This window comes from Mirounga angustirostris, unplaced genomic scaffold (assembly GCF_029215605.1).
Source record: "Mirounga angustirostris isolate CCGP_5_RB_7025 unplaced genomic scaffold, mMirAng1.0.hap1 SCAF_2, whole genome shotgun sequence".
Classification (NCBI taxonomy): domain Eukaryota; kingdom Metazoa; phylum Chordata; class Mammalia; order Carnivora; family Phocidae; genus Mirounga; species Mirounga angustirostris.
Window position 1 is genome coordinate 126,013,016 of NW_026991710.1, and position 27,158 is coordinate 126,040,173.

Here is a 27,158-nt window from a genome sequence, read left to right on the forward strand (position 1 = left end):
GCTCAGTTTCAAAAACTCAAGTCCATAGTCACCAGGCCCTTTTGCTGAAAATAGTTGTTTCATCATTTTTGCTTCTGGGAGAAATGTTTGGCACTAGTGAACAGGAATGAAAACATGAGACAGCAGAAAAGTCTCGGCACAGTGCAGTCTAAAAGGTTCGTAAGCATCTTTACCGTAATAAATAACGGAGCTGGAAAGCTGCCTCTAAGAGCAGAAGTTTCTGGCCAGAAGTGAAGAAGAGCCAGCCAGTGCATTGGAAAAGTGAAGTAGCCCGAAGCAAAATCAGCAGATGTTCAAGGCAAGTTTTCTTATGTAAAGCTCCACAAAGTAGTACGGAATGAGGGGCTCGGTAGTTAAGCGGATGCTTTTGGCTCCGGTCATGATGCCACGACCCTGGGATGGGGCCCTGCATTTCCCCCGCCCCACCCGCCATCAGGCTCCCTGCTCCGCGGGAAGCCTGCTTCTCCCTCCCCCACTCGCCCTGCTTGTGTTCCCTCTCTCGCTGTCTCTCTGTGTCAAATAAATAAGTAAAATCTTAAAAAAAAAAAAAAAGTATGTAATGAAATCTCGTTTAAACAAATAATGCTAAATAAAAATTTCCATTGTATTTCTTAGTCCAGGTGGGGGTAGGGAGGTGGGGGTGGGGGAAAGGGAATTCTATGGCTGAAAGGCAGCTCCAAAATTCTGCAATTGTGATCTAAGAAGAAGTGTAGAGAACAAAAAACAATTAGCTTCCCTTCCTTCATGTGTAGTTGAGTTTTTCTGCCCCAGATGGTTTTTAAAAGACCCCCTCCTGGATATCATCAAGAAAGTGTTCAGGTTCACTCGATACTTCGCGATTTAAAATTATTATATATCAAGAGCAGAAAGGGTTCCTTTGTAATCACACAAAAAACGGAGAAGTGTTGGATTGAAATTCTTAGGTGCTCTGTAGCATAGAAATGAAGCCATTTTTAAAGTACTCTGCACAAAAGTTTTTATTCAGACAAGTGTTAGATTAAGGGGGGTGAGGAAAGGATATGGATGGAGAATCTACCACCAACAGAGAAAAGGTCAAGGCCGGCTTCCAGGTGGTGAAGAGGCAGGGCCAGCCCCTCCTAATGAAGCCCTTTTAAATCAGGACCTGGCGGACAGAATTGGTAGACCTCACAACCACAAGGAGAATTAGACCATCTCTGTAATGACGAATGAATAGCAAATCAGATAGTGTTTCTAGGTTAGAAAAAAGGCGTTATCGCAGCAAGGGAAAGACCAGTTGAAATATCCTATTCTGCAAATTCTGCAATGGCTTAAAAGGAGAGAATTTGCTTTGGTTCTACTACGAAGTAACCCAAATTAAGTGATGTCTATCTAGAACCCCCCAATTTTGCTTGCCTTAGGATTTTAATGCCAAAACTAATTTTTTTCCCACCACCATAAATACTCAAATTTTGGCAAACTGGATCTTTTTTTTTTTTGAACTGGATCTTGATATATACCATATACATTATGTAAATATCTTATGAAAAGTGATCACATCTTAATTCTTATATGAGGGTTTGGAATAAAATCCTTTAAACAAATTAATTCAAGAGCAGGAGCAAAATAATTTTAATTAAGTAACAGCTTTGGAAATTCTCTTCTGCCCTCACCCTTGTTGAGAAACAGTAATTTTTGTTTAATTTAGGGATATAATGTTAGGGAATAATGTGAAAATACTGGCATATTACATCATTGTCTTCACTTTTTAAAAGGGCCAAATCTTTTATCAGAAATCTTTGAGTGAGAAAATGTGTATATGTCAGTGTCCTAAAGCTTGAGTGATTGAAGCCTGCACGACCAGCCTGCAAGATGACCCCAATGATCCCTGACACCTGGTAGTCATACCCTTGTGTCCCCCATTGAATGGGGCTGAGCTGTATACCTTACAGGATAGCGTGGGTATGATGTAATGGCTTCCACCTTGTTCTTTCATGAATGCTTACTCTAGGGGAAGCCAGCTGACATGTTGTTACAACACTCAAGTGACCCTACAGAGAGGTGTTCATGGTGAGGAACTAAGAGCTCCTGCCAACGTGAGTGAGCCATGTTGGAAGTGGGTCTCCAGGTACCAGTCAGACCTTTGGATGACTGCAGCCCCAGTCGACGTCCTGATTGCAATCTAATGAAAACTCAAGGGAAGCTGCTTCTAGATTTCTGACTCACAGAAACTGTTGAGATAATGCATATTTATTGCTGTAAACCACTAGATTTGGGATAATTTGTTACTACCGCAATGAATTAGAAAGTGTTTTCTTCCCCCAAGGTATAGTAATAGCAAAACAGATGAACACACCCATGTTAAGCCATTTACAAAGTTGATAGGCTCTGCAATTAGTTGTATTTAATGAGGCCTTGTCTCAAGGAATTTGCCATTTAGTTCTTCTTTTCTCAAAGTACTGTACGGAGACCAGCAGTGATGGCATTGCCTGGAAGCTTGTTAGAAAAAAGCTCTTTAAGAAATGTGGCATTTCAAATCCTACCGCAGACCTACTCAATCAGAAGCCACATTTTATGAGATTCCCCTACTATGTATAAGTACATCAGAGTTTGAGAAGAAACACTGGTCTTTTGATTCTTAATGTTATAGTCTGTAGTTGGAAGCCCTGGCTATATACATTAAGAGCACTTTCAAAAAAATACTGTTGGTTGGGGTTCCTGGGTGGCTCAGTCGGCTGGGTGCCCCACTGTTGGTTTTGGCTCATGCTCAGCAGGGAGTCTGCTTGGGATTCTCTCTCCCTCTCCCTCTGCCCCTCCCCCTGCTCGCAAGCTCGCTCTCTCTGAAATAAATAAATCTTAAAAAAAAAAAAAAAAAAACCGAAGGAAGAAAGAAATACTGTTGGAGAAGCCTATCTCCAGAAATTCTGATTTAATTGGTCTGGGTTGAGGTCTATTGTGGTCATGGACCTAATAATATTTTAGAATTTTTCCCCTTGAAAACTACAATGTAACCTCAGATCAGCTGACTTCCTGGCCTGCTCCAGGCCTGGTTCTAGAAGTCAGCTATGTCCAGGTGTGTCCCTGAGACTGTCCTGGACTACAGTGGTGCACTGAACAGGATTCTTCTGGATCATTGCCATGCCAGGGCAACTTCACAGCTGCTGAAGAACCACTGCATATACTCCTGCCTTTTCTTACTCATGTTCTTCCAGGACGCAGTTCATTCCAAGAAAAGTAGCCATGCCTTCCAACCTTCCAGGTCGATTTGGATTTGTTGTCTAGGGCCACTCAAAGAAACAGGTGCCGAATAAATAAGGTTTCAGGGTAGCTTATCCACCTGTTAGATTAGGACCAAACATCTTTTGGCCTCATCTTTCCCTGATAGCAAAATGGAAATAACTAATGTTTCTCATAAACCTTTAGGAAATATGTTTTTACTGTTGACAGTAGTAAATTAAGATTTCCAGTGTGATGGGTGCTTACAAACGTTAGACCTATTACTTAGAAGCTCAATTGACAACATTAAATACCACTTGACTGTGAGTGGGGGAGGGGAGGTATTCGTTTCCTTTACTAATGCATCCCCAGGGGTGGAAACAACGCCTGACACATGGCTTGCTCTTAATAAATATTTGTTGATTAAATAAATCCCTCAGAACCCAATAACTTCTGGTCATTTATCCCTTCAAAGTTACTCAGCATCCTCTGTTAGCAAATCTGCAATGGAAACTGTTTTATCAAAGGATTTTAAAATAAAGCTTCAAATTTTCTTTTATAAATTTTGTGCCCCAATCCAATGTCATGTTTCGAATTTCCGTCCAGGTTTAGCCTCGGTTCCTCCTTTGGAGGCTAGTTAGGGATGTGGTCTCTGCCCTTGAATCTCCTTCCTTTGTAGTGTCTTTGGCCTGCGCGTTTACGTTTCCCAGGCGGAGGAGCGCGTCCCGCGGCTGCGCCCGTTGGCGCACGGCGCGGGTTTGTAGCTGTCAGGCGGTCGCGGCTGCCTAGGACCCAGGAGGAGTCGGGCCTCTCCCGCCGCAGGGCCTCCGCGCTGACCCGTGCGGCCCCTTCTCCCCGCGCATCGCCTTCCTCCCGGGCTTTGGCAGCCCTTGCGCGGCAGGACCCCCCCCCCGCCACCCCCAACTCCAGCCCCGCCAGCGAGCCGGGCCGGCCGCGGAGTCGGCCGCGGATGCTCGCGGGTGGGCTGGGCCGGTCGGCAGCCAGGGAGGCGGGCCGCATTATTTCCCGCTAGGGCCGGGCTCTGTGGGAGGAAGGGGCCCCCGCGCGGCCTCCCAGCCCGAGTCCGCGCGCGCCGCCGCTAGGACAGGGCCTGCGGGCGAGCCAGGCGGGGGCGCCGCATCGCGGGCCTCCCGCAGGGCTCGTGGGCGGGCCGGGGCCCGGCGCGACGCCCCTGCGGGCCCGCGGCGCCGCTCCCACGCTCCCAGCTCCTCCCCCTCCTCTTCCTTCCTTCCCCTCGGCCTCCCGGGAGCCGCGGGCGGACGCGAGCCGCGGCCAGCGCCCGAGCTTTGTGCGCGCCCGCGGGTCCGGGGCGAACCTCGGGCGGCCCGACCTTGCGTCTCCGGGCCAGCTCCCAGGCGGGAGCTGCGAGGCGTGGCTGGGTGGAGAAGGCGCGCGGGGGGCTCCCTGCGGGCTGGACGGAGCGAGCCGCCTGGACAATGAGCTGGGCAGCTCGACGCTGCGGCCACTTTTAGGGGGGGCGCGGGCCGTTCGGCTCCTCGGCGGCTCAGCGGCCCCACCTGTGAGGAGAGGGCGGGATGCCAGAGCCAGGTGTCCCGGCGCCCTGAGCCTTCCCCTCCCCCCCGCCCCACGGTCGGACGTCCCCGAACTGATTCTCGCGTTGACACTAGGCTACCCGGAGGCTTTGGCTGGGACGTTTTCTGTGCGGGAGCCTTCGGAGCAGCCGTGATGGCCAGCACCAGGAGTATTGAGCTGGAGCACTTTGAGGAACGGGACAAAAGGCCGCGACCGGGGTCGCGGAGAGGGGCGCCCAGCTCCTCGGGAGGCAGCAGCAGCTCGGGCCCCAAGGGGAACGGGCTCATCCCCAGCCCGGCGCACAGTGCCCACTGCAGCTTCTACCGCACGCGCACCCTGCAGGCTCTGAGCTCCGAGAAGAGGGCCAAGAAGGCGCGCTTCTACCGGAATGGGGACCGCTACTTCAAGGGCCTGGTGTTTGCCATCTCCAGCGACCGCTTCCGGTCTTTCGATGCGTTGCTCATGGAGCTCACCCGCTCCTTGTCGGACAACGTGAATCTGCCCCAGGGTGTCCGCACCATCTACACCATCGACGGCAGTCGGAAGGTCACCAGCCTGGACGAGCTGCTGGAAGGTAGGAGGAGAGGGCCGGGCGCGGCAGGTGCGGCCCAGAGCGACAGCAGGTGCAGTGGCCACAGGCTGGCGCGCGCCCGCTTGCGCTGAGCTGAGGGGAGTTTACGGGGTGTTTTCTGGGCGGCAATAGGAATTGTATGGTTCTGTCTATAGGCTCTGTGTGTGTGTGTGTGTGTGTGTGTGTAGGGGGTGCGCTCTCCCATATACTCTCTTTCCCAAGAGATTTGACTTTAAAAAAGAAAAAAAATTCCTAGCGGGCTTTGGTGACATCTCTTAAGATTGGTTACTTGGGGGTTTTGTTTGTTTTTAGTGCAAATGTTGGAAAAGGTGGCTGTCAGGTGAGGATCTGGGTAACCCTCCTGCTAATAAGCTTTCGTTCAGCCCTCTGTGTGGACCTCGGTGCAGGCATCAGTGATGTTCCAGCATTCAGGACCCTGTTGTACCTGCTCTACTCAGAAGTTGTGGTTGTGAAATGCTCTAGGTTGGCTTTCAGCAGAATTTAGATGAGGTCAGGAGGCGTGATCCTAGACAGTGGTTCTCAACCTTGGCTGCACCTTGGATCACTGGGAACCTTAAAAAATTACCAGTGCCTGCACCCTACCGCAGATATTCAGATGTTTGGGGTATGATCTGGGCAGTGAGAGCTTTAAAAACTCCCCAGGTGATTTGATGTGGAGCCAAGTGCAGCCAAAATTGAGAATCACTGTGCTAAAGGGTTTTCCACATTTGGTCAGTAATGAGGTGAATCAAGGTCAGTCTCTCCTGCCTCCTCCCCTACTGAAAGTAGCTAGTTAGGATGATAGAGGCTGTTGGAATGAGTAGTTGGGGCCTGTTATAAATTAGTAATCCTAGAGTGTCAACTATGCTTCACTCAAAGGGACTGCTTGACTGTATGTTGTGTCATCCTTGAATTCCTGCCATACTGTATTTATTCTTCTTTCCTTTCAGGGTGAAAAGACATTACTGGTAGTTAAGAACTCATTTCCAGATATAAACAGCACCTATAAAGATGAGACAGAACCCAAGTATATGCTGACTGCATGTTTAAAGACAGCTTGCTCTCATGCATCTTTCTTAATGCAAATAACTCATTCCATGTAGTCATAGCAATATTGGTGTGGCAGGGAAAGGAAACTGAACTTTGAGCCAACTGTTTTTCTTTCTTTTTTTTAAGATTTATTTGTTTTTTTGAGAGAGGGAGGTGGACAGAGAGAGCAGGAGTTGGGAAGAGGCAGAGGGAGAGAAATCCTTAAGCAGACTCTTCGCCAAGGCAGGAGCCCAGCACAGGGCTTGATCCCACAGTCCTGAGACCATGACTCAAGCCGAAACCAAGAGTTGCATGCTCAACCAATTGAGCCACCCAGGTGCCCCAAGTCAACTATTTTTCTTATATTATCTTATCATATTCTTATATTATGGTTTGAAGGCTTTATGCCCATTTTACACATGAGGAAATGAGCAACATGCCTTGTTACACGGTATCTGCAGTATATGCCCTTTCATCTCCAATTCACCTCTAGTAAATCTGTATAGCCATACTGAGGAGTCCTGAAAGTGGTTGAGTTTCTCTATTTAGTTATTGTTACCAGAGGTTTTCCCTGTCTTGGCTAGATGAGGGCCCAGCCAAAATTAAGTTGTCTCTGCAGTCTGTTTTTGTGCATTCTCGACTTCACACATTCTCTTGGTCACTTGTGTGTTTTGGTTTTAAAGGCTTCCTGAGGAGGTGATAACAGAGGAGTGTAAGTAAAATGATACATTGTTAAAAGGGCTCTATTGCCTTCTTTATCGTATTAAATACTTAAAAGCAACATTTGCCTAGATATTTCAGAATGGAATAACATTTTCAGACTGACCCAAACTAGATTAGCAGTGCTGTGGAAATATCAAGGCGATGCCTATTGCTTAAGTACTCATTACTCACATTCCCTTGGGATAGTGTGCGTAGGGTGGTCTGAAGAGGGACAAAAATTTTAATATCCTTCTCTCAAGTAATTTTAACAGTGTATTTGCTACATGAAATTAAAGTACTCCAAAGAGGAATATCATTATGGGGGGTGGTCAAGATGACCATTAGGCATATTAATTAATGAGAGCATATATTGTACATTGAGTTTGACATTGCCCAGGTGTTGCATGGTTCACTGAGTCTAGTTCTCAAACCCGTATAGTTTCAACTGTAAATTGAAAGTTGATACATTTCCTTCCAGTTATTTATTCACTGATTTTTGGAGGATGGGGAACTGTATGTGTAGAGTCCAAATTATACTACCATATGATAATGGCATAACACAGATATTTGCACAACAGAAATAATGTTTCCCTAGTCTAGCCAATTGCCTGCTTGTTTCAAGCAGTATTTAATAAAATTACTGCAAAAGAAGAAAATTTGTGCCCTTTTGTCATAGTGACATTCTCTCTGACAATGGATCTTTGTCTAGGTCTTGGAAGTTCCAACAAAATGAGTGGAATACCCTGTTGCAAGGCAGTTTTCAAGAAAAGAAAGAGCCATCGATGCTTAATATCCATCATTTGAGAATTTATTTGTTTTTTTTTGTTTTTTTTTTAAGATTTTATTTATTTATTTATTTGAGAGAGAGAATGAGATAGAGAGAGCATGAGAGGGGGGAGGGCCAGAGGGAGAAGCAGACTCCCTGCTGAGCAGGGAGCCCGATGTGGGACTCGATCCCAGGACTCCAGGATCATGACCCGAGCCGAAGGCAGTCGCTTAACCAACTGAGCCACCCAGGCGCCCCATCATTTGAGAATTTAAATAGTTTCAACTTTCAGTTAAAATTGTGTGCTCAAATGTTCTGATTTATCATTTAGAAGGACTAATCAGCTACCTGCAAAGTTATTATTTGCATCAGTAAAAATGGGTACAGAACATATGGGTGTTGCCCATATGGTCAAAATTAACTAATTCATCTTAGTTCATTTTAAAAACTTTTATTTTTTTATTTTATAATTATTATTTTAGTAATCTCTATACCCAAGGTGGGGCTTGAACTCATGACCCCAAGATCAAGAGTCACATGGTCTTCCAACTGAGCCAGCCAGGTGCCCTTGGCCATTTTAGTTCTTTTTTTTTTTTTTTTTTTGGTTCATTTTTAATAAAGATTCTCTGATAGTACTTTTTACAACATTACGTTCTGTTCTGTCCTCTTCCACTTCCATCCCATGACATTTGTAGTTTAGGAGATACTGTTTTCCTAAAATGTTTTTCTGAAATACTTTTAGTGAAGAATAGAAAGTGATGACTCAAGACAGCTGGGCATGAGCACTCATTCAGAGCCTCAGTCCCATTGAACTCAGATGACAAAAGAAATTTGCATGGCCCAGATTTTTTCTTCTGCCTTTGACCTTGAAAGTCTCTGGAGACTAAAAACAGTGTGCAGGTGTTGGCTGGCACTCCTCCTGTACTTTGCTAAATCAGCAGGTATCTTCAGCCTTTTGGTTTACCTCCCCTTGCTGGATTAATTTCACTGAGTGGTGCTGTGCATCCCTGTAATACTGTTTTATTCTTTTTAAAACTGGATGGAGACCTTCTCTCAGAGGACTGTGAGTCAGAACTGGGAAAGTCCGTTTCAGCTGCCTGAAACCATGAGCCAGTCAAACTTAGAGCATCTCTGATTAGACAACTGAGGATGTTCAGATGATTTGTTCTTAAGTTCTCGTGTCTGGGGTCAAGAGTCAGAATTCCTTAAGTGTTTGTTTGTTTAAGTTTATTTAAGTAATCTCTACACTCAATGTGGGGCTGGAACTCACACCCTGAGATCAAGAATCACGTGCTCGGGGCACCTGGGTGGCTCAGCTGGTTAAGCAACTGCCTTTGGCTCAGGTCATGATCCTGGAGTCCCGGGATCGAGTCCCTCATCGGGCTCCCTGCTCAGCAGGAAGTCTACTTCTCCCTCTGACCCTCCCCCTTCTCATGTGTGCACGCGCGCTCTCTCTCTCTCTTTCTTTCTCAAATAAATAAATAAATGAAATCTTAAAAAAAAAAAATCACGTGCTCTCAAACTGAGCCAGCCCAGTGCCCCTCTAGTCTCAGTTTTTGTTTCATGAGTGTTCTCCCCTTCTGAACATTTTGGCTATATTTATAAAATTTTATTTTTTTAATTTAATTTTTAAAAAGATTTTATTTATTTATTTGACAGACACAGTGAGAGAAGGAACATGAGCAGGGGGAGTGGGAGAGGGAGAAGCAGGCTTCCCGCAGAGCGGGGAGCCCGATGTGGAGAGGGGACCCTGATGCAGGGCTCGATCCCAGGACCCTGGGATCATGACCTGAGCCGAAGGCAGACGCCCAATGACTGAGCCACCCAAGTGCCCCTATATTTATAAAATTTTAATGTCCTGAAGAGACATGCCTGTGGATAGTAGAAACAATGACTGATCAAGTCAGGATACCTGGGTTCTACTGACCGGATTTGAGAAGAAATTACCTCTGTTCTCTGGGGTTTAGGGTCTTTTCCTTTTATTTTATTTTATTTTATTTTATTTTTTTAAAGATTTTATTTATTTATTTGAGACAGAGAGAATGAGAGAGACAGCACATGAGGGGGGGAGGGTCAGAGGGAGAAGCAGGCTCCCTGCCGAGCAGGGAGCCCCATGCGGGACTCGATGCGGGACTCGATCCCGGGACTCCAGGATCATGACCTGAGCCGAAGGCAGTCGCTTAACCAACTGAGCCACCCAGGCGCCCGGGTCTTTTCCTTTTAAATGAAAGGTTGGCAGATTACCTCTCTAAGATCCTTTGTAGAATGAAAGTATATACTTTTCCCCTAAGTGGTTAGTTACTGAGTGTATGATGGCTTAGGCTGCCTTTCCCTACCCAGATCCTGTCTTCCAGAAAATTGATGAGGCTGTAAATGTCCTACCACCAAACAGGGAATGGGTGTAAGTCTCTGAGGAAGTATTTGCCAGGAGTCAAAAATATTAATAGCCACCTGCCTCTGCCTCTCTTATTCTAAAGTAAAATGTTGTTTTATGTTATTTTGATCTTTTACTCCCTAGTCAACAACAAACATTGAATTTTTTGACATGTGAGAGAATTTTGATAAGTGATATTCCATTATTCCATTAAATTAACTTTAAAATTGGCTTAATTAATTTGAATTTAAGAAAAATAAGGTTCTAAAGTGATCAAGCACTTGAAGTTTCCGAAGTTCTCCTAGTAAGCCTAGTTTATTGAATCTGTTTGGTTAGGTAAGCTTCTTTGTTTTTTGTTTTTAAAGATTTTATTTATTTGAGAGAGAGAGAGCACGTGCGGGTGTGTACCGAGTGTGCAGCAGACTCCCTGCTGAGCCCGGCGTGGAGCTCGATCCTAGGACCCTGAGACCTGACCTGAGCCAAAGGCAGATGCTTCACCAACTGAGCCACCCAGGCGCCCCTAGGTCAGCTTCTTTGAAGGTGTTAAACCAGAATATAGTCACTGAGAGTGTTTGAAGCAAAAATGAGTCTCAGTAAGAACCCAACTTATAGGGTAGAGTCCCCCCCCGCCGAAAGATAGATTTTTATGGTAATAATAGAAACTGAATTCTTCAAAACGTGTTATGGTGAGGAAGGAAACATAAACCCCATGGATGAAAAGATATTGGCACATAGAAGTCAAAAGCAGTGCACATTAAAGGCATTTATGATGATAGGATGTGTCAGTTTAACATTGAATCTTAGGTGTGCAAGCCTTCTCTGGCAGACTCCTAGGTTCTTCAAGAACCACTTCCAATATTGCATCTATGAAGTCTCTTCCCAGACCTTGGGGATACTGGTCTCTGATAGTTGTTGAATGAGAGTCTATTTGTTGTTGTTCCAGGTGCTGTTCCAGGGTACAGTTTCTTTCCTCAAGATGCTCACATTCTAGAGGGAGAGAGATCGTGAACATGAACACACACAAACATACACAATTGGTTCTAGCTCAGGTGCTGTGAATGAAGTGGTAATGAGGTGGGGGCAGGATGATGAACAAGACTTGCCAGAGGAACCAATGTTGGAGCCAAGGCCTGAGATCAAGATAACTCTTCCCTTTGCTTACTCAGAGCATTTGTCCTTACCTCTGTTATAACACCTTTGTAATAAGTGGTACATCAGGTCTGACTGGGAGTATGGTGAGGTCAGAGATCTTGGACACACAATAAATTCATCAAATAAGTAGCCCAGAAAGTAATGTTACCTCTAAGTCCCTTGGTTGTCAAAGGAAGTTTTATATGACTTAAGTTTGAATAGGGTTGTTCCTATATATTGGTGAAGAAAATGCATACTTTGAAAAATTGGATTATATTTAAATATAATGCTGTGCTAACTCATTGTGGAGAAAATGTTCTATCTGCTCCTATAAATCTGGTTGTTTTCTTCATCTCATTTCCTAAAACAGGGAAATTCAGATGTGCTATAATATAGCTACATAATAAGCTCTTTCTAGAGGTAATGGGAAGAGACGTTTTTATGTGAAGAGTAAAAAATTATTAAGGGTTTGGGGAAGAAATGGAATATTTGGGGGAGCATTTATGAATTAGAGTATGATGCATTGATATCCTGGTAGGTAAAAGAAAAAAATCAGTATTTCATAAGGTTTTAGGCTATGGAAATAGATAATTTATGGTCCTGTGATGTAAAATAAAGAAAACTAGATTCCCTTGGGCAGTGGTTGTCAAACTGCTTTCTTCGTTGCTGGGAAGGCCAGGGGAATTGCTCTGGCTGTGTACTGCCTGGCTAGGTCTCCTTCGCCTCATTCCTACCTGCCTGTGCTCCCACCACTTCTGTTTTTATTTCTTCTATCAGTAAACCACTACTCTAAGGATTTGGGATTCTTAGCACAGTTTTGAGATGTTTTATTTTTTACTTAATTTTTTCCTTTTTCAAGTTTTTATTTAAATTCCAGTTAACATACAGTGTAATACCACTTCCATATAACACTGGGTCCTCATCACAACAAATGCCCTCCTTAATACCCATCATCCATTTAACCCATTCCACCACCCACTTCCCCTCCAGCAGCCCTCAGTTTGTTCTCTCTAAGTCCATTTTCTGGTTTGCTGCTCTTTTTTGTCCCCCCATGTTCATCTGTTTTGTTTCTTAAATTCCATATCTGAGTGAAATTATATGGTATTTGTCTCTGACTTATTTCACTCAGCATAATAGTCTCTAGCTCCATCTATGTCATTGCAGATGGCAAGATTTCATTTTTTTGATGACTGAGTAATATTCCATCTTCTTCATTCGTCAGTTGATGGACATGTGAGATGTTTTTTGTGCACTCACTGTGTGAAGTCCTTCACATGTTTTGTCTCATTTAACCTTTGCAATACCTTGTGAAATATGGCTGCATTGTCTTTCCATTTTACAGATGGGGAAGCTGAGGCTCAGAGAGGATAAAGAAATTGCCCCCTTGCACCAATAGTAAGAGGTGGGGCTGGAACTTGAGGCCATTCTCCTTGGCTTTTGAACTTCTGTATTCTGAACTGCTCTTTTCTACCCGCTGTGAGGAAGTGGGGTCTATTCCAGCCACAAAGATTTACATAGGTCACAAGAGATCAGCACTCTAGAGCTCCATCACTGCTAGAGCCAAACCTGTTAATCACTTATATTTGGAAAATGAAGATTACAGTAGCTCATCAGTCACTGTAGGTATAACAACAATTTAGGATATTTCATGTATGGGTCCTGAAATAAAATGCATTATCCTGTATACCTGCAAAGTAAGGTCTGTGCATAGTTCTGCATAGTTGCCTTGCTTGACCTCAGTTTCCTCATTTGTAAAATGAGAGACAGGTAATTGCTAAGACCCTTTCCCCTTTCAAGTTCAGTGATCTTGGGAAATGTTTCTGGGAGTGGGAAAGAGAAATGATCTTGGCTCTGTCTGGTTCTATGTCCCTTTTTAAGAGTCACCCAGGTTTAGGGCGCTTGGCTGGCTCAGTTGGTAGAGCATGCGACTCTTGGTCTCAAGATTGTGAGTTTGAGTCCCACATTGGGTGTAGAGATTACTTAAAAATAAAATCTGGAAAAAAAAGTCGGCCAGGTTTAGATGGAGTTCTCAGAACCCTCAATAACCTGTTGGAGGTTCTTCATAAAACATTCTCAGGAAGGGGAAAATTATAAACCTATTGAGGGCTGGGGCCACAGTTGTTTTATTCATTTCTTTGTCCCATGCAACAGATACCTATGGCACAATGATGATTTATTTTACTTTTGTGCCATTTTCTTAGTTAAAACTGGACAGTTGTATAGATTTGCAGAGGAAGACTAAGGCAGTAGACTAAGCATACTGTAATTTGTTAGAAGCTGCTACTTTGTAGACTGAAGGAGTAGGAAAAAATTGGCTGTGAGATCAACTTAAGTAATTTTGATTACACTATAACCTTTGCTAATATCTCAAAGTGACAAATAATCTACAATTATGACCGGCTATGTTATCTATTGTTTATATGTTGATTAAATTATAATCATTTGCAACCAAAATATATCACAATGAAAGTTTTAAAGATTTATTTATTTATTTTAGAGAGGGAGAGAGAGAGAGAGAGATTGAGCACGTGCACACGCGCAGGCAAGCAGGGCAAAGGGCAGAGAAGGAGAGAGAGGGAAAGAAGCAGACTCCCAGCTGAGTGCAGAGCCCCACATGGGGCTGGATCCCATGACTGGAAGATCAGGACCTGAGCTGAAATCAAGAGTTGGACGCTTAACCGACTGAGCCATCCAGGTGTCCTTCACAATAAAAGTTTTAAAATATCTTCACTGATTTATCTCTTCCTTCACTCTATATGTTTTACAATCTTAAGATTACTTTAAGTTTTAAATACCAACAGTATAATTATTTCTTACAGGCAATGATGATGCTCTCTTCCCCAATACACTTGCCCATCATCTTGGTCTTTTTACTTAACAGTATTTTGCCTCATTGGCAGAGAATCAAGAAAAGAGAAAGGGAATTTTACTATAGTTTATACTCATGTTCATCAAGCCTCTGAGAGAGAAAGAACTTGAGAAATAGCCTGGTGTGAACCCATCTCTTAGTAGTTTAGTGATCAAGGCCAATGGATGGAAGGCTCTACATGAACCCTATAATGTGTATAAAACACTCAGCAGAGTCCTAGCATGCAGTGGCTCTTTGATAAATGGTGGTGGTTCTCAGCATCTTAACCTAGAATTTATGTCCTTACAACTTGCCTGCTATATTCTAGAGCCAGCATTTGGAGCTATGTAAGGCTTATCTTACTTTTACCCAGCAGCTCTTCAGACATCTGGAGACAGTGGTCACACTTTGCTATTTCCCCCTTCCTTCCCATCCTGTAAACACCACCTCTTTTTTGTGCAAACATCTGGCTTCTGAATCTTTCATCACTTGCATTGATTTTTTTTTTTTTAAAGATTTATTTGAGAGAGAGAACATGTCAGTGGGGGGGGGGGGGTCCTTGTGAGGAGAGGCAGAGGGAGAGGGAGAGAGAGAATCTCTCTGCTGAGAGTGGAGCCTGTCACGGGGCTTCATCTCATGACCCTGAGATCATGACCTGAGCCAAAATCAAGAGTCAGATGCTTAACCAGCAGAGCCACCCAGGTGCCCCCTTGCATTGAATCTTTTTGAGCCATCCTCATTATCAATCACTTGCTTAAAACTGGGGCCAAGTCTTCCTCTAAGACTCACAGTGAGATTTAAGGGATGAAGGAGGAAGGTATTAAGCAAAGGTCTCCAGAAGTTGGGGTAACTCTGTCAAGGAAAGTTTTACCTCTGCTCAGATGATGAGCCAGTTGAAGGACTGACCCTTGATCCATTATGCCCCAGTTGCTTTAGAAATATTAGATGGGGGGTGTCTGGGTGGCTCAGTTGGTTGAGCGTCCGACTCTTGATTTCAGCTCAGGTCATGATCTCATGGTCATGAGACTGAGTCCTGTGTTGGGCTCTGTGCTGGGCATGGAGCCTGCTTAAGATTCTCTCTCTTCCTCTCCGTCTGCCCTTCCTCCCTCTAAAAAAAGAGAAATATTAGATGGGCACATTTTGTTTGAAGTTTTCTCTCTTCCTCAACATCCTTAAAATTGCAGTGTTTCTAAAACTTTTGCAATATTTGGGCCATTTAACATGAAAAACAATGTAAAAATCTAACAGCTAACTTAGTAGAAGTTCAGTATTGCTTTAATTGCTTTAATTACATTGTCACTTAAATATGTAGAAAGGTAGGTATTCTTATATACTATAGGTCTTACACACCAATACAACCTAAATAAATTGATAATGTAAATACCAACAAAACTGCATAATCAAAAAAATGTAAAAAAATAGCAGTGTAAAGCTATAGATATTATTTGCTCAAACTAAATTGTTCCCAAATGTGACCATGGTACTGAATGCTGAGTTCAGTGTGCTGTATTTCAGAATGCCATGTAAGGAGTCAGTTTTGCACTGTTAATAAAGCTCCACTCCTACAGGGTAAAATTATGTCCTCTGGCCTTAACTTGCTGTGAACACATCTTTTACATAGATTAAGTCCACCTCTCTTTTTCCTCATTAACTTCCAACAAAGTTATACCCTTTGGGACCAAAGGAGTTGAAACTGGACACCGAGTGGCCTGACTGAATTTGATTTAGAAGCAGTTGTTCACATATTCCAGAATAGGATGATACACACATTGTAAGTTCTATCAAAATAAGCACAGAATTAAAATTGTCACAGGGAACTCTTGTATTGTGGAATACGTTTGGTCCAGGTGTGAGGAGCAAAAAGACAGATAATGGATATGATTTGTAGGTTCCATCCTATCAGGAGATTAGATGTAATTTCTTTTTCAGCTGGTAAGCTTTATAAAGCTTTTTGGTTAGTGAGTAGGATTTTTGTTTCTACTTTTACCTGATTTTTTTGGTCTTTGATTAAACTTCTCTGAAATTTCAATACTGAAACGTGGATTTCTGGGCATACCTCTTCATAGATGTTCAGATGTTCAAAGTAGTTTTTTTACCCCTTTCTCAGTAGAATGTATCACAGACTGTACTGCTGGATGTGACTTTAGGGCATGGCTTGGTTCAGCCAGTTGCCTTCATAGGTGTTGGAGGAGCATTGGTTTTAGCGATGAAAGGTCTCATTTTTGTGTCCTCAGCCTCGCCCTGCAGCGAAGGCCGTTATATTCATTTGTGAATGCAACAGCGATGGTTCAGTGACACAGCAAAGGAGTGCAGAGTGGGATAGGCTTCCAGGCCAGAGCAGTGCACTTTGTGTAACTCTGCTGATCCCCATAAGTTTTAAATTCTGGGTTCTGTACAGTTTGGGTTAAAAAAAACAAAACAAAAAACTAAGTTGTTTGCCACAAGAGAATAATAAATCAGTCTTTCTTTTTTTCTTAACCGGATAGGCGTGGGAATTCGTCTCTGATGTGCTCTAGATGGAGATAAGCACCTTTTAATCCACCCAGTAGGACTGCCTCACACATGCTGTGCTTGATGAAGGACATCAAACCATTTTGTAGATGCAAGATACCTGGATTTATTTTCCCTGGTTATATGTCTTTGGAAGCAATTTTCTTTCTCTGTTTTAGATGTTAGGAAAGAATTAAGGTTCCTAAGATTATTGCTGATATTAGATCTATAGTGTCAGTCAAGCTTTCTTTTCTCTGTGTCTTTACATTTTTATGTTACCATATTTAAATCTGCATGTGTGTTGGGGGGGGATCTTTTCTCTAAGCTTGAAGAGCCTTTGCACTTTAGACTTATAAAGTTCAGTGCTTGCTTCCACTCCAAGTTATATAATAGTCTCAATGTCCAAATTTTGTATAATTGATTTTCTGCCATGAATGTCAAAATAGTTTGTAATTACAAACTAATTAGTGGGGTGAGGCAGTTAATGTAAATATTTTAACAGAAATGGATGAGATACTTTATAGGAACTGATATAAAAGTAGGCTAGCCAAATATACTCTTACTGAATTTCCAACTGCATAAGGTTGCATGTAACTATTTGTAATTTCTAACAATAAATTGACATTTAAGTGTTGACAAAGTACTCTGATTTAGCTTTAAAAACATTCATGTATATACTTAAACATATATATGTGTATATATATGTACACACATGCATATTCCATTGATTAAAAGACACATTTATTGGACTAAAAAGTACCCTGTGGAATGAAGGGGGGGAAATCGGAGGGGGAGACGAACCATGAGAGAGTATGGACTCTGAGAAACAAACTGAGGGTTCTAGAGGGGAGGGGGGTGGGGGGATGGGTTAGCCTGGTGATGGGTATTAAAGAGGGCACGTTCTGCATGGAGCACTGGGTGTTATACGCAAACAATGAATTATGGAACTCTGCATCAAAAACTAATGATGTAATGTATGGTGATTAACATAACATAATAATAAAAAAAATTAAAAAGTACCCTGTAAAAAAAATAAAAATAAAAAAAAGTGCCCTGTACGCTCGAAACTAATACAACACTATATGTTAATTATACTCCAATTTTTAAAAAATAAATAAGTGTGTGCCCTGGACTCTCGATGCTTTGATGGTCTGAAATGAATTAAAAACTTTGGTAGATACTAGGCAGCCTTCATATCCTGCTTGTTTCCATATATGCCTTAGGCTGCCTTTTGGTCGGCTGGCATGACCTAAGAATGTCTCCAATCATGCATGACATGTTTTAGGAGCCTGACCCTGAGCCTCCCAGGGTCATTCTGTATAAATAGCTACACTGTGCAAATGTTTTACCTAGAAGTAATGCAAATCCAAACCATGAGATTTGTAAGTTTGCATTTTCATCATTACATTGACAAACATATTTTGAGTACCTGTTATATATCAGGTATTGTGCTAGATGTGGGAGTATGAAAAAGATAGTTGTTTGTTTTTTTTTTTCCAAAGAGCTTCCAGTCCAGGCAGTAGTTTGTAATGAGAGGTTGTTTTCAGAGTCACCTATGAAATTAAAAACCCTTACCTACATATTCTGGCCCCACCATCCAGTGATTCTAGTAATTCAGTTGAACTGTGGTGAGGTCTGAGCATCTGTACTAATACAGCAAAATTAGCTGATTAAAAAAATTCTCCACCGAGAACTATTGGAAGAGAGAAAGAAAGAATAAATGATTATGAGAAATTGATACTTTGTAAGCTCAGGGTATAAGAAGAATGTAATTGTTAAAATTTTATTTTAAAATTATGAAGATTCATATACATGTACAGCCCAGTGAGTTGTTAAGAAGTGAACATCTTTGTGACTACCAACCGTGTCAAGAAAGAGTATTGCCAGACTCTGAGAAGTTCTCCTTGTGTCCTTTCCTAGTTACAGTTCTTCCCAAGATAACAGAGGCCTGACTCTTGCTTTGATCTATATTTTTGCCACCAATGAAGGCATCCCTAATTGATACAGTTTAATTTTTTCTGTTTTGAACTCTAGAGAAATTGAATCTGACTACATATATTCTTTTGTCACCTTTTCCCACCACTGTTTGTAAAATTCACCCAGGTTGTTGTTCATGGCTCTTGTTTGTTCATTTTCACATACAGAAACTGTATAGTTGTACCTATGACCACGCCACAATCTCTGTATCTGTTTTGTTGTTGGGACATGTGGATTGATTTTTTATCTTTGGCTGTTGAGCAGTGCTTCCGCATACATACACTAGTGCCCATGTGCATGAGTTTTTCCAGGACATCTTCCTGGGGTGGATTGCTGGGTCATATGATGTGTATGTTGTACACTTAGTACTAGATAACGTTTTTCTAGGTGACTGAACCTGTTTTTCCTAGGCAGTTGAACCAATTTAAAATCCTTCCAGCAATGTTTGAAAGTTCCTATTGCCTTACCTCCTTGCCAAGAGTGATTGATCTTGACTGGTCAGTTAGAAAGAGGCAAGATGGGAAAAAGAGGAAGGTTATTTCAGACATATAAGAAGTAATGAAAATAAGAGGGTATGATGAGTTTGGAAGGAAATTGCAAATATACTGGTATGACTAACTTAGGAACCTGTGGGAAAGTGGTGGGAGATGAGAGTGGAAGTGTGTGATGTGCTGAGGAGCTTGGTCTTTATTCTAAAGGCAGTGAAGCAGGCAAAAGACATCAGATCTACATTTCTAAAAATTTGCTGTGACAACTATGTGGAGGATGAGGGGGTGAGGCCCCACAGGGAGCTTAACTACTCTAATCCAAGGTGAAATGAAAAAAGGCAGAGTCAAAGAGCATAGATTCCAGAGATGCTTAGACCAAGGTCAACAGTTTTGCCAATTCTGTTGAATGTGGGAAAGGGAGAAGAGAGGCAGGAGTCTTGATTTTGCTTGGGTGACTGTATAGGTGGTGATTTCATTCAGTAAGTTGGGGAATTCAGGAAGAGGAGAGTTTGAGGTCAAGGTGGCAACAATGGGGAGTGAAGTTAGTTTTAGACAGTAGCATGTGAGATATCCATAGATAATCTAGTAGAGATGTTCAGTAAGTGGCTTGAACTCAAGGAAAGGAGTAGGCTGGAAATGTCCTCAGGATATAGGTGGTGTTTGAAGCCATGGGGGGAATGCAACTGCCCACAGAGAATCTAAGGAGGATGAAGTAGATGAATGGGAGAAGAGGACCCTGAAAAGCAGATCAAGAAGGAACAACTAAAGAAGTAAGAGGTATAAATCAAAAGAAATCAGACTGTGGAAGCTAAGGAAAAAAGGTTTTGCAGGAGAGAATCATGACTAGTGTCTAATGCCCTCAGAAGACACCCAGTGAATTTGGAAGATGTGCTTTGCATTTGGCAGTTAGGAAAGACATGCTCGGGGATCAGGGTGTTCCCGCCAGGGGAATGCAGAGAGCAAAAGTGATGCCACCACAGTGGCTTAAGAGCAAACAATGGGTGAGGAAGTGGGGAAAAAAAACAGATGAGGAGTTGTTTTTTTTTTTTAACTCAGCAGTGAATGGAAGCCAAAAGCATATTAGGTAGAGTGCGATGAGGAATGAAGAGAGGGAGGATTTGTGTGTGTTAAGGTAGGAGGTATCTAATCCTGTAGAGAGGGCTGTCTAGTTAAATGGAGGAGAGAAGAACAATGTCCCTGAAACTGCAGCATGAGGACACACAAACATGATACTGAACATCCAATAGGAGGTGGCTATCCTATTACTGCAAAGAGAGACAAGGTGGGAAAAATTGGCACAGTCTGAATACATTTGTAAGGGTGAAGGTTTTCAGAGACAAGACATTGGAGAGTTCCTAGCATTTAATATTCTCTTGCCTCTTAAAGGAGGCAGATTCTTCAGTTGAATAAAGATGAACATTAATGGTTGATATGCAGGTGGTATTACACAACTGTAGGCACTTAATTTGACAATCTGCTAACTACGAAGTAAAGTGTCTTTGAACAAATGTCAGTGGTAAGAAGCCATAGCCATGCCACTGTAGAGCCTTAAAGGAAATTCAAAGACTTTCTATTCTGTGTTGTGCGTGAAAACCGTTAAGTTTTATAATCACCTTATGCTTTTATCCATCTTCTTTCCATACATAAAGCAAATTTTCTTTGTATTTAGTATTCATGTGATCATAATTTCCAAAACGACTTCCTTCTAAACTCCTATGGTCAAAGAACTATTATTGGAAAGAGGGAGAGAGAGAAAGAGAATGAGAGTGTGTGTGTGTGTGTGTGTGTATCTCAGTTCTCTTCAGCCAGAGACCATCAAGAACATACCTATAGTTGAACAAGTTGAGTTTATTACTCATTGCAGCAAAGAGAATGCACATTGTATGATGCCATGGGGCATCTCAGTAAGATGGTGTTAGACCTATCATAGAATTTGGGCTTTGGTTGGATAATTTTAGGGAGGATCTGGGGAAGCAAGGACTTGCTCTGTATTGGGTGCTGTTAGAAGAAAGGACAATTCTGTGACTGAGTATCTCATTAAATCTTACTGGGAGCACAGAGTAGATTGAGGAAAAAGCTGTAATTGGTAAAGTCATTCAATGAGTGTGAGAGGAGGATGTCTGGTATCTTGTGGATTGCACAGTGCACTTGTTTTTGTGTCACTTTACCATAGTCTCAGAGTGACTTTATTTGAAACAGATATTGTCTGAGATTATATCCCAGAGAAGAACACAGGTCTGACTGTGAGCATCAGACCAGCTTATAATAATAATGAGATCTAGCTGTTAAAGTCAGATCAATTCTGGACTTCAGATACAGCCTCATTTTTCATATATTAATATTCATATGTACATATTCATGTATATATATACACACATACACATTTATGTCTTAGTTTAACTCTAATTTATAAATGAGATGCTTAGCTTTTCCTTCTTTGGGTGAGTGTAGTTTTAATATGTATTGGCAAAAAATTTAAAAATCCTTTCAGAGTATAATATTTTATCAGGATATCAAAACTCATTACTTGAGGATATACTTTTTCAGCTGTATCAATAGCATAAAATGCACTGCTGTTTGTTATGTTATTGGGGAGTGAGCAGAAAACAAAACATTCTTGCATTGATCCAAGTAGGGAGTAGGTGGTGGTGAGGGCACAGAGGGTGGACATTTTGAGAAATATTTAGAAAAGAGAGTGGACAGAACTTGATGTCAGAATGTAGTATGTAGGGAAGCCAGAAGAGTGAAGGATGATGCCTGGGTTTCTAGCTGAGTAAGTTTCAGTAGGAAGTGATGTTCCTACCAGGATAGGGAAGAAGGGGGAAGTGACCAGTTGGCGGGGGGTGGGGGGGGGGTAACAAATCTTAAACCAGAATTCCTACAGTAGCAAGAATCTGGTTGAGGGGAGGCTGATTGCTTCTAATCAATCTTGTAGGTGCCTACTACCTAACAGAATAATAATTTATTATTTGGTTAACAGCAAGAGCTCTAACTGCCCAAGGAAACAAAATCTTAAATTCTTTTGTCAGCATGTTCTCTCCTGATAGGCAAATCTATGTAAGTGACAAAATTGCCGTCAGGAGATTGTTTGATCAGGGTGGGGACGTAACAAGGGAAGCTAGCCTGGGTATCTTGGTTGCTATGGTTATCAAGGTATGACATCTCTACTGTAGGGTTTTGTGTGCCTACTATATGGAAACACAGGTGTGACCTCAAAACTGTGTTTCGAACCTTTATGCTGAAATGTTGTATGCCAAAGATGCCAAAATGGATATCTGCTGGTTCAAAACTTTACATTTCATAGAACTGATCTACAAGTTTTTAATAGAAACAGTATGAAGGGAGGAGGGGAGAAAAGGAGGGAATTAAAATATGTCTGTAACCACACATAAACAAATTAAAGGACAAACTTCCTTTACCTATTTTCATTTTGATGTCCTGAACCTGTATAAAGAAGCAAAATACAGATTAATTCAAAAGGCAGCTGGCCTCATTGATATGTCAACTGTGCAGGGTTGATCAAGGAAATCTGACATACTAAATTTGCTCTTGTTTTGTTTCTTTTTATCATTGTGTTTTTGCTTTATATTGGGAAAGGCTTTTCCCCAGCTGACTTCTCCCTACCCTTAAAAAAAAAAAATCACTGTCTCTTGCTGAAATTTCCTTTTCTTTCTTCCATCTTAATATTTTGAATCAGAACATACAATTAAATTTTATTTAGAGCTTTTCATTATGAGACTTGTGTTCTCTATAAAATTAAAGCAAAATTGTGTTTATTTTTGCTTGTAAATACGTCCATGTGATGTATAGTTCTATCTTATTAATTTCATATGTGTATTTGAACTACATGCCATTTTCCCAGATGATTATACTGTGAAAAGTCATTTGGATAAACCTACAGAGATGGAAAATCCCTAACTAAGTGGCAGTGGTTATGCTAGCTTTCTGATTACTGGTATGGAAGCAGCAGGAGAGCTGTGGCTGCTTCCCTAGTTTTCTTGGACAGTGGCCTAATTATACAATTATATATATCTTTAAATAGAAGGCTTTACTCCTCTTTTTAGACCCTTCTTACATGCCTGATCTGTTACTGAATTGTTCATGTGCCCTTGGGAGTCTTTAAGTTCTCCATTCATCAGGATCTTAAGAACATCCTGATAATAGTTAAATATGATATTTATATTAATAGGTTTTCCTCAGGCATTGTCTTTCACTGTTTTGGTTATTTTTGTTTTAAGCATGAACAGCCCGTAAGGCTTGTATCATATAATTATTCTATTACGAGTGAGACTGTTACACTGAATATGTGAAAAAATACTGGATTCTTTTTGAGTTAGAAGATATTTTAGAGAAAATCTTAGAGTGTAATCCTCTTGCCCTGTATGCCAAAAGGTGAGAATAAAAGAATTGGGTGACTTCTGAGTTTCCTGAAAGAAAAAGTATGATTTTTAAATATATAATTATGAATTAGGATTTTCAAAATTATAATAATAAAAATCATTACTTTTCAACCTATAATTTTGGGACTTAAAATTAATGAACATTGAGTTGGTAAACCAATCGACAAATAGTATACTTTTTATGTTTTTTTTTTTTTTTTTTTTTTAAGATTTTATTTATTTGACAGAGAAAGACACAGCGAGAGAGGGAACACAAGTAGGGGGAGTGGGAGAGAGAGAAGCAGGCTCCCCGCCGAGCGGGGAGCCCGATGCGGGGCTCGATCCCAGGACCCTGAGATCATGACCTGAGCCGAAGGCAGACGCTTAACGACTGAGCCACCCAGGCGCCCCTACTTTTTATGTTTTAATAAAAATAAGCAGAAGGCTGCATGAATAATGAACACATTTTATTTTCAAAAAGATTTATTTATTTTAGGGAGAGAGAGAGCACACCTGCATGCAAGCATGAGTGGGGGGAGGGGCAGAGGGAGAGGGAGAGAGAGGGAGAGAAGCAGATTCCCCGCTGAGCACAGAGCCCAGCATGGACTACCCCGAGATCATGAACTGAGCCAAAATTAAGAGTCAGTAGCTCAACTGACTGAGCCACCCAGACACATCGTTTTAAACTATTTAACATCCTTTCCCATTTAAGTAGGTATAGAGAAGGTTGTCTTTTTGAATTAATTATTTTAAGTTCACATTCTTTAATTAAGAAATAAAATGCCTGAAGTAAATTTTTTCAGGCTGTCAAAACTCTTCATTTTTGCAGTAATTCATTAATTGAGTAAATGATACTATGACTAAATATATTTTAGACAGCTATGTGAAGATGGAGTAATCATTCTTCAATTAGGACTGAAATTTGTAGTTGGAAGAAGAAAAATAGTTTTATTTCTTTATATGAATATATTGTGATATAATTACTTCTTCCAGAATGGGATTTTTTTTTTAATTAGTTAGTAGATTTTGGAATTAGGAAGTACTCTAGAATTAATCTGATTCAACAGCTTCAATTTACAATGATACTGAGAACCAAAGTGCAGAGGAATTATCCATGGTGACGTATTTGATCAGAATAAAGCCCAAGTCTCTCTTGTTCCATTTGTCTAGTGCTTTTCACGCTGTAATGTGTTATTTTCTCTCTCTCAAAACCAATCTAGATGTTTAAATAGAAAGGGAGGATGGGCAGAATGCCAAAAGAAAAGGATGTGAATCCCCCTTTTCAGTGAACCTGTTAAGTTTAGGAGTTCATTTAATGGGTCTTCAGCATTTGTTCTTAAGATACAGTGCTTCTGTGGTGGGGATAATCATGCTAATTAAACTGATTTTTTGCCTTTTAGGTGAGAGTTACGTGTGTGCATCAAATGAACCATTTCGTAAAGTTGATTACACCAAAAATATTAATCCGAACTGGTCTGTGAACATCAAGGGTGGGACAACCCGAACCTTGGCTGCTCCCTCCTCGGTGAAAAGTGAAGTGAAGGAAAGTAAAGATTTCATCAAACCCAAATTAGTGACTGTGATTCGAAGTGGAGTGAAGCCTAGAAAAGCCGTGCGGATCCTTCTAAATAAGAAGACTGCTCATTCCTTTGAACAGGTGTTGACAGATATCACCGAAGCCATTAAACTGGATTCAGGAGTGGTCAAGAGGCTCTGCACGCTGGATGGAAAGCAGGTAAGAGGGTTCCTAGCCCTCGGCTCTCCATCTCACTGTTAAACTCTCCCTGTATCATGGTGGTTACATATTTGACAGAAAGAATTTCAGAGTTTGCTAGAAATTATTCTCATACTTCTACTTGAGAGGTGTGTGTGTCTGTATTAGCTTTTATCATGAAAAATGTAAGTGGCTTACCTGTGTCTTTGCCCAAACATCTTAAAGGTGTATGTGGAAAAATCTGTATAGCTTATAGTCACTGAAAGGGAAATGTAAACAACTTCGTTTTTGGTTTTTTTTTTTAAGTTTGTATTTAAATTCCAGTTAGCTAACATACAGTGTGCTACTAGTTTCAGGTGTATGGTCTAGTGATTCAACACTTCTATACAACACTCAGTGCTCATCACAACAAGTTCACTCCTTAATCCCCATCTCTTATTTAACCTATCCCCTCACCCACCTCCCCTCTGGTAACCATCAGTTTGTTCTCTGTAGTTAAGAGTCTGTTTTTTGGTTTGCCTCTCTCTCTTTTATTTCCCTTTGCTCGTTTGTTTTGTTTCTTAAATTCCACATATGAGTGAAATCATATGGTACTTTATTTGTCTTTCTCTGACCAGCCTATTTTGCTTAGCATAATACTCTCTAGCTCCAACTATGTTGTTCCAAATGGCAAGATTTCATTCTTTCTTTATGGCTGAGTAATATTTTTGTGTGTGTGTGTGTGTATGTATATACATACATACATACATATGTATGTATATACATACATATACATACATACACACACACAATAATATATATACCACATTTTCTTTATCCATTCATCAGTCAATGGACACTTGGGCTGTTTCATTAATCTGGCTATTGTTGACAATGCGGCTGTAAACATCCGAGTGCATGTATCCCTTTGAATTAGCATTTTTGTATTCTTTGGGTAAATACCTCCTAGTGCAATTGCTGGATCATAGGGTAGTTCTATTTTTAACTTTTGAAGAACCTCCATGTAGTTTTCCACAGTGGCTGCACCAGTTTGCAATCCCACAAACAGTGCAGGAGGGTTCCTTTTAATCCACATCCTCGCCAACACTTGCTGTTTCTTGTGTTTTTAATTTTAACCATTCTGAAGGTGTGAGATGATATCTCATTGTACTTTTGATTTGTATTTCCCTGATGATGACTGATGTTGAGCATCTTTTCATGTGTCTGTTGGCCATCTGTATATCTTCTTTGGAAAATGTCCATTCGTGTCTTCTGCCCATTTTTTAATTGGATTATTTGTTTTTTGGATGTTAGGGAAATGTAGACTTCTGAGGGAAAAGTGTAAGTTGAAGAGGCTTCCTATACTAAATGGGATGTTCTCTAAGAATAAGAACACCTATTGACTAGTAGAGTCATTATGGGTTTGGTAAATCACAGGAACCAAATTAAAGATATTTAACATTTTTAGAAAAGCCTTTCCTCCCCACCTACATATAATATGGAAAATGCATTTCAAAAAAGTACTTTCTTTCATAAGAATGTCCATATGAATTTCATAGGACACAAGGGAGGTAATTAATCAGCATTTCTTGTTTGTTTATTTTTTAAGAAAGAGAGAGAGTGTATGTGTGGGGGCGGATGGGGGGCAGAGGGAGAGGGAGAGAGAATCCCAAGCAGGCTCCACATTCAGCACAGAGGCCGAAGCAGGGCTGGATGTCACGACTCTGAAATCATGACCTGAGCTGAAATCAAGAGTCGGACACTTGACTGTGCCATCCAGGCACCCATTAATCAGCATTTCTGAAAAATATTCACAAATTACACAGGAAAAGGCAAGCCAAATTATGATAATAATATACCAGGAAATCTAATTGGCTAAAGAAGAAAAATCGGGCAAATTTCAAGAATGCATGAATATTGAGTTTTGCCACAATCAGATTATCATTCCTACAGAGAAACATGTAGCTTCTGAGGTGTATTTT

The 27,158-nt window shown here is 41.3% G+C and overlaps 1 protein-coding gene across 8 annotated transcripts in view; it reads left to right on the plus strand.

The window, feature by feature from the left end:
• Positions 1-4,254: 4,254 nt before the first annotated feature.
• DCLK2 (doublecortin like kinase 2) overlaps positions 4,255-27,158 on the plus strand; it is a 159,062-nt gene continuing 136,158 nt past the window's right edge. For 5 of the 8 annotated variants that reach the window (XM_045880316.3, XM_045880317.3, XM_064585164.1 and 2 more), the window contains exons 1-2: positions 4,257-5,302; positions 24,884-25,218. In XM_045880316.3, the coding sequence (XP_045736272.1) occupies positions 4,882-5,302; positions 24,884-25,218 (756 nt within the window). In that variant the 5' untranslated portion in view covers positions 4,257-4,881. Of the gene's footprint in view, positions 5,303-24,883; positions 25,219-27,158 lie in introns of all 8 variants that reach the window. The other 3 variants (XM_064585163.1, XM_054508710.2, XM_064585166.1) reach the window with 2 other exon arrangements.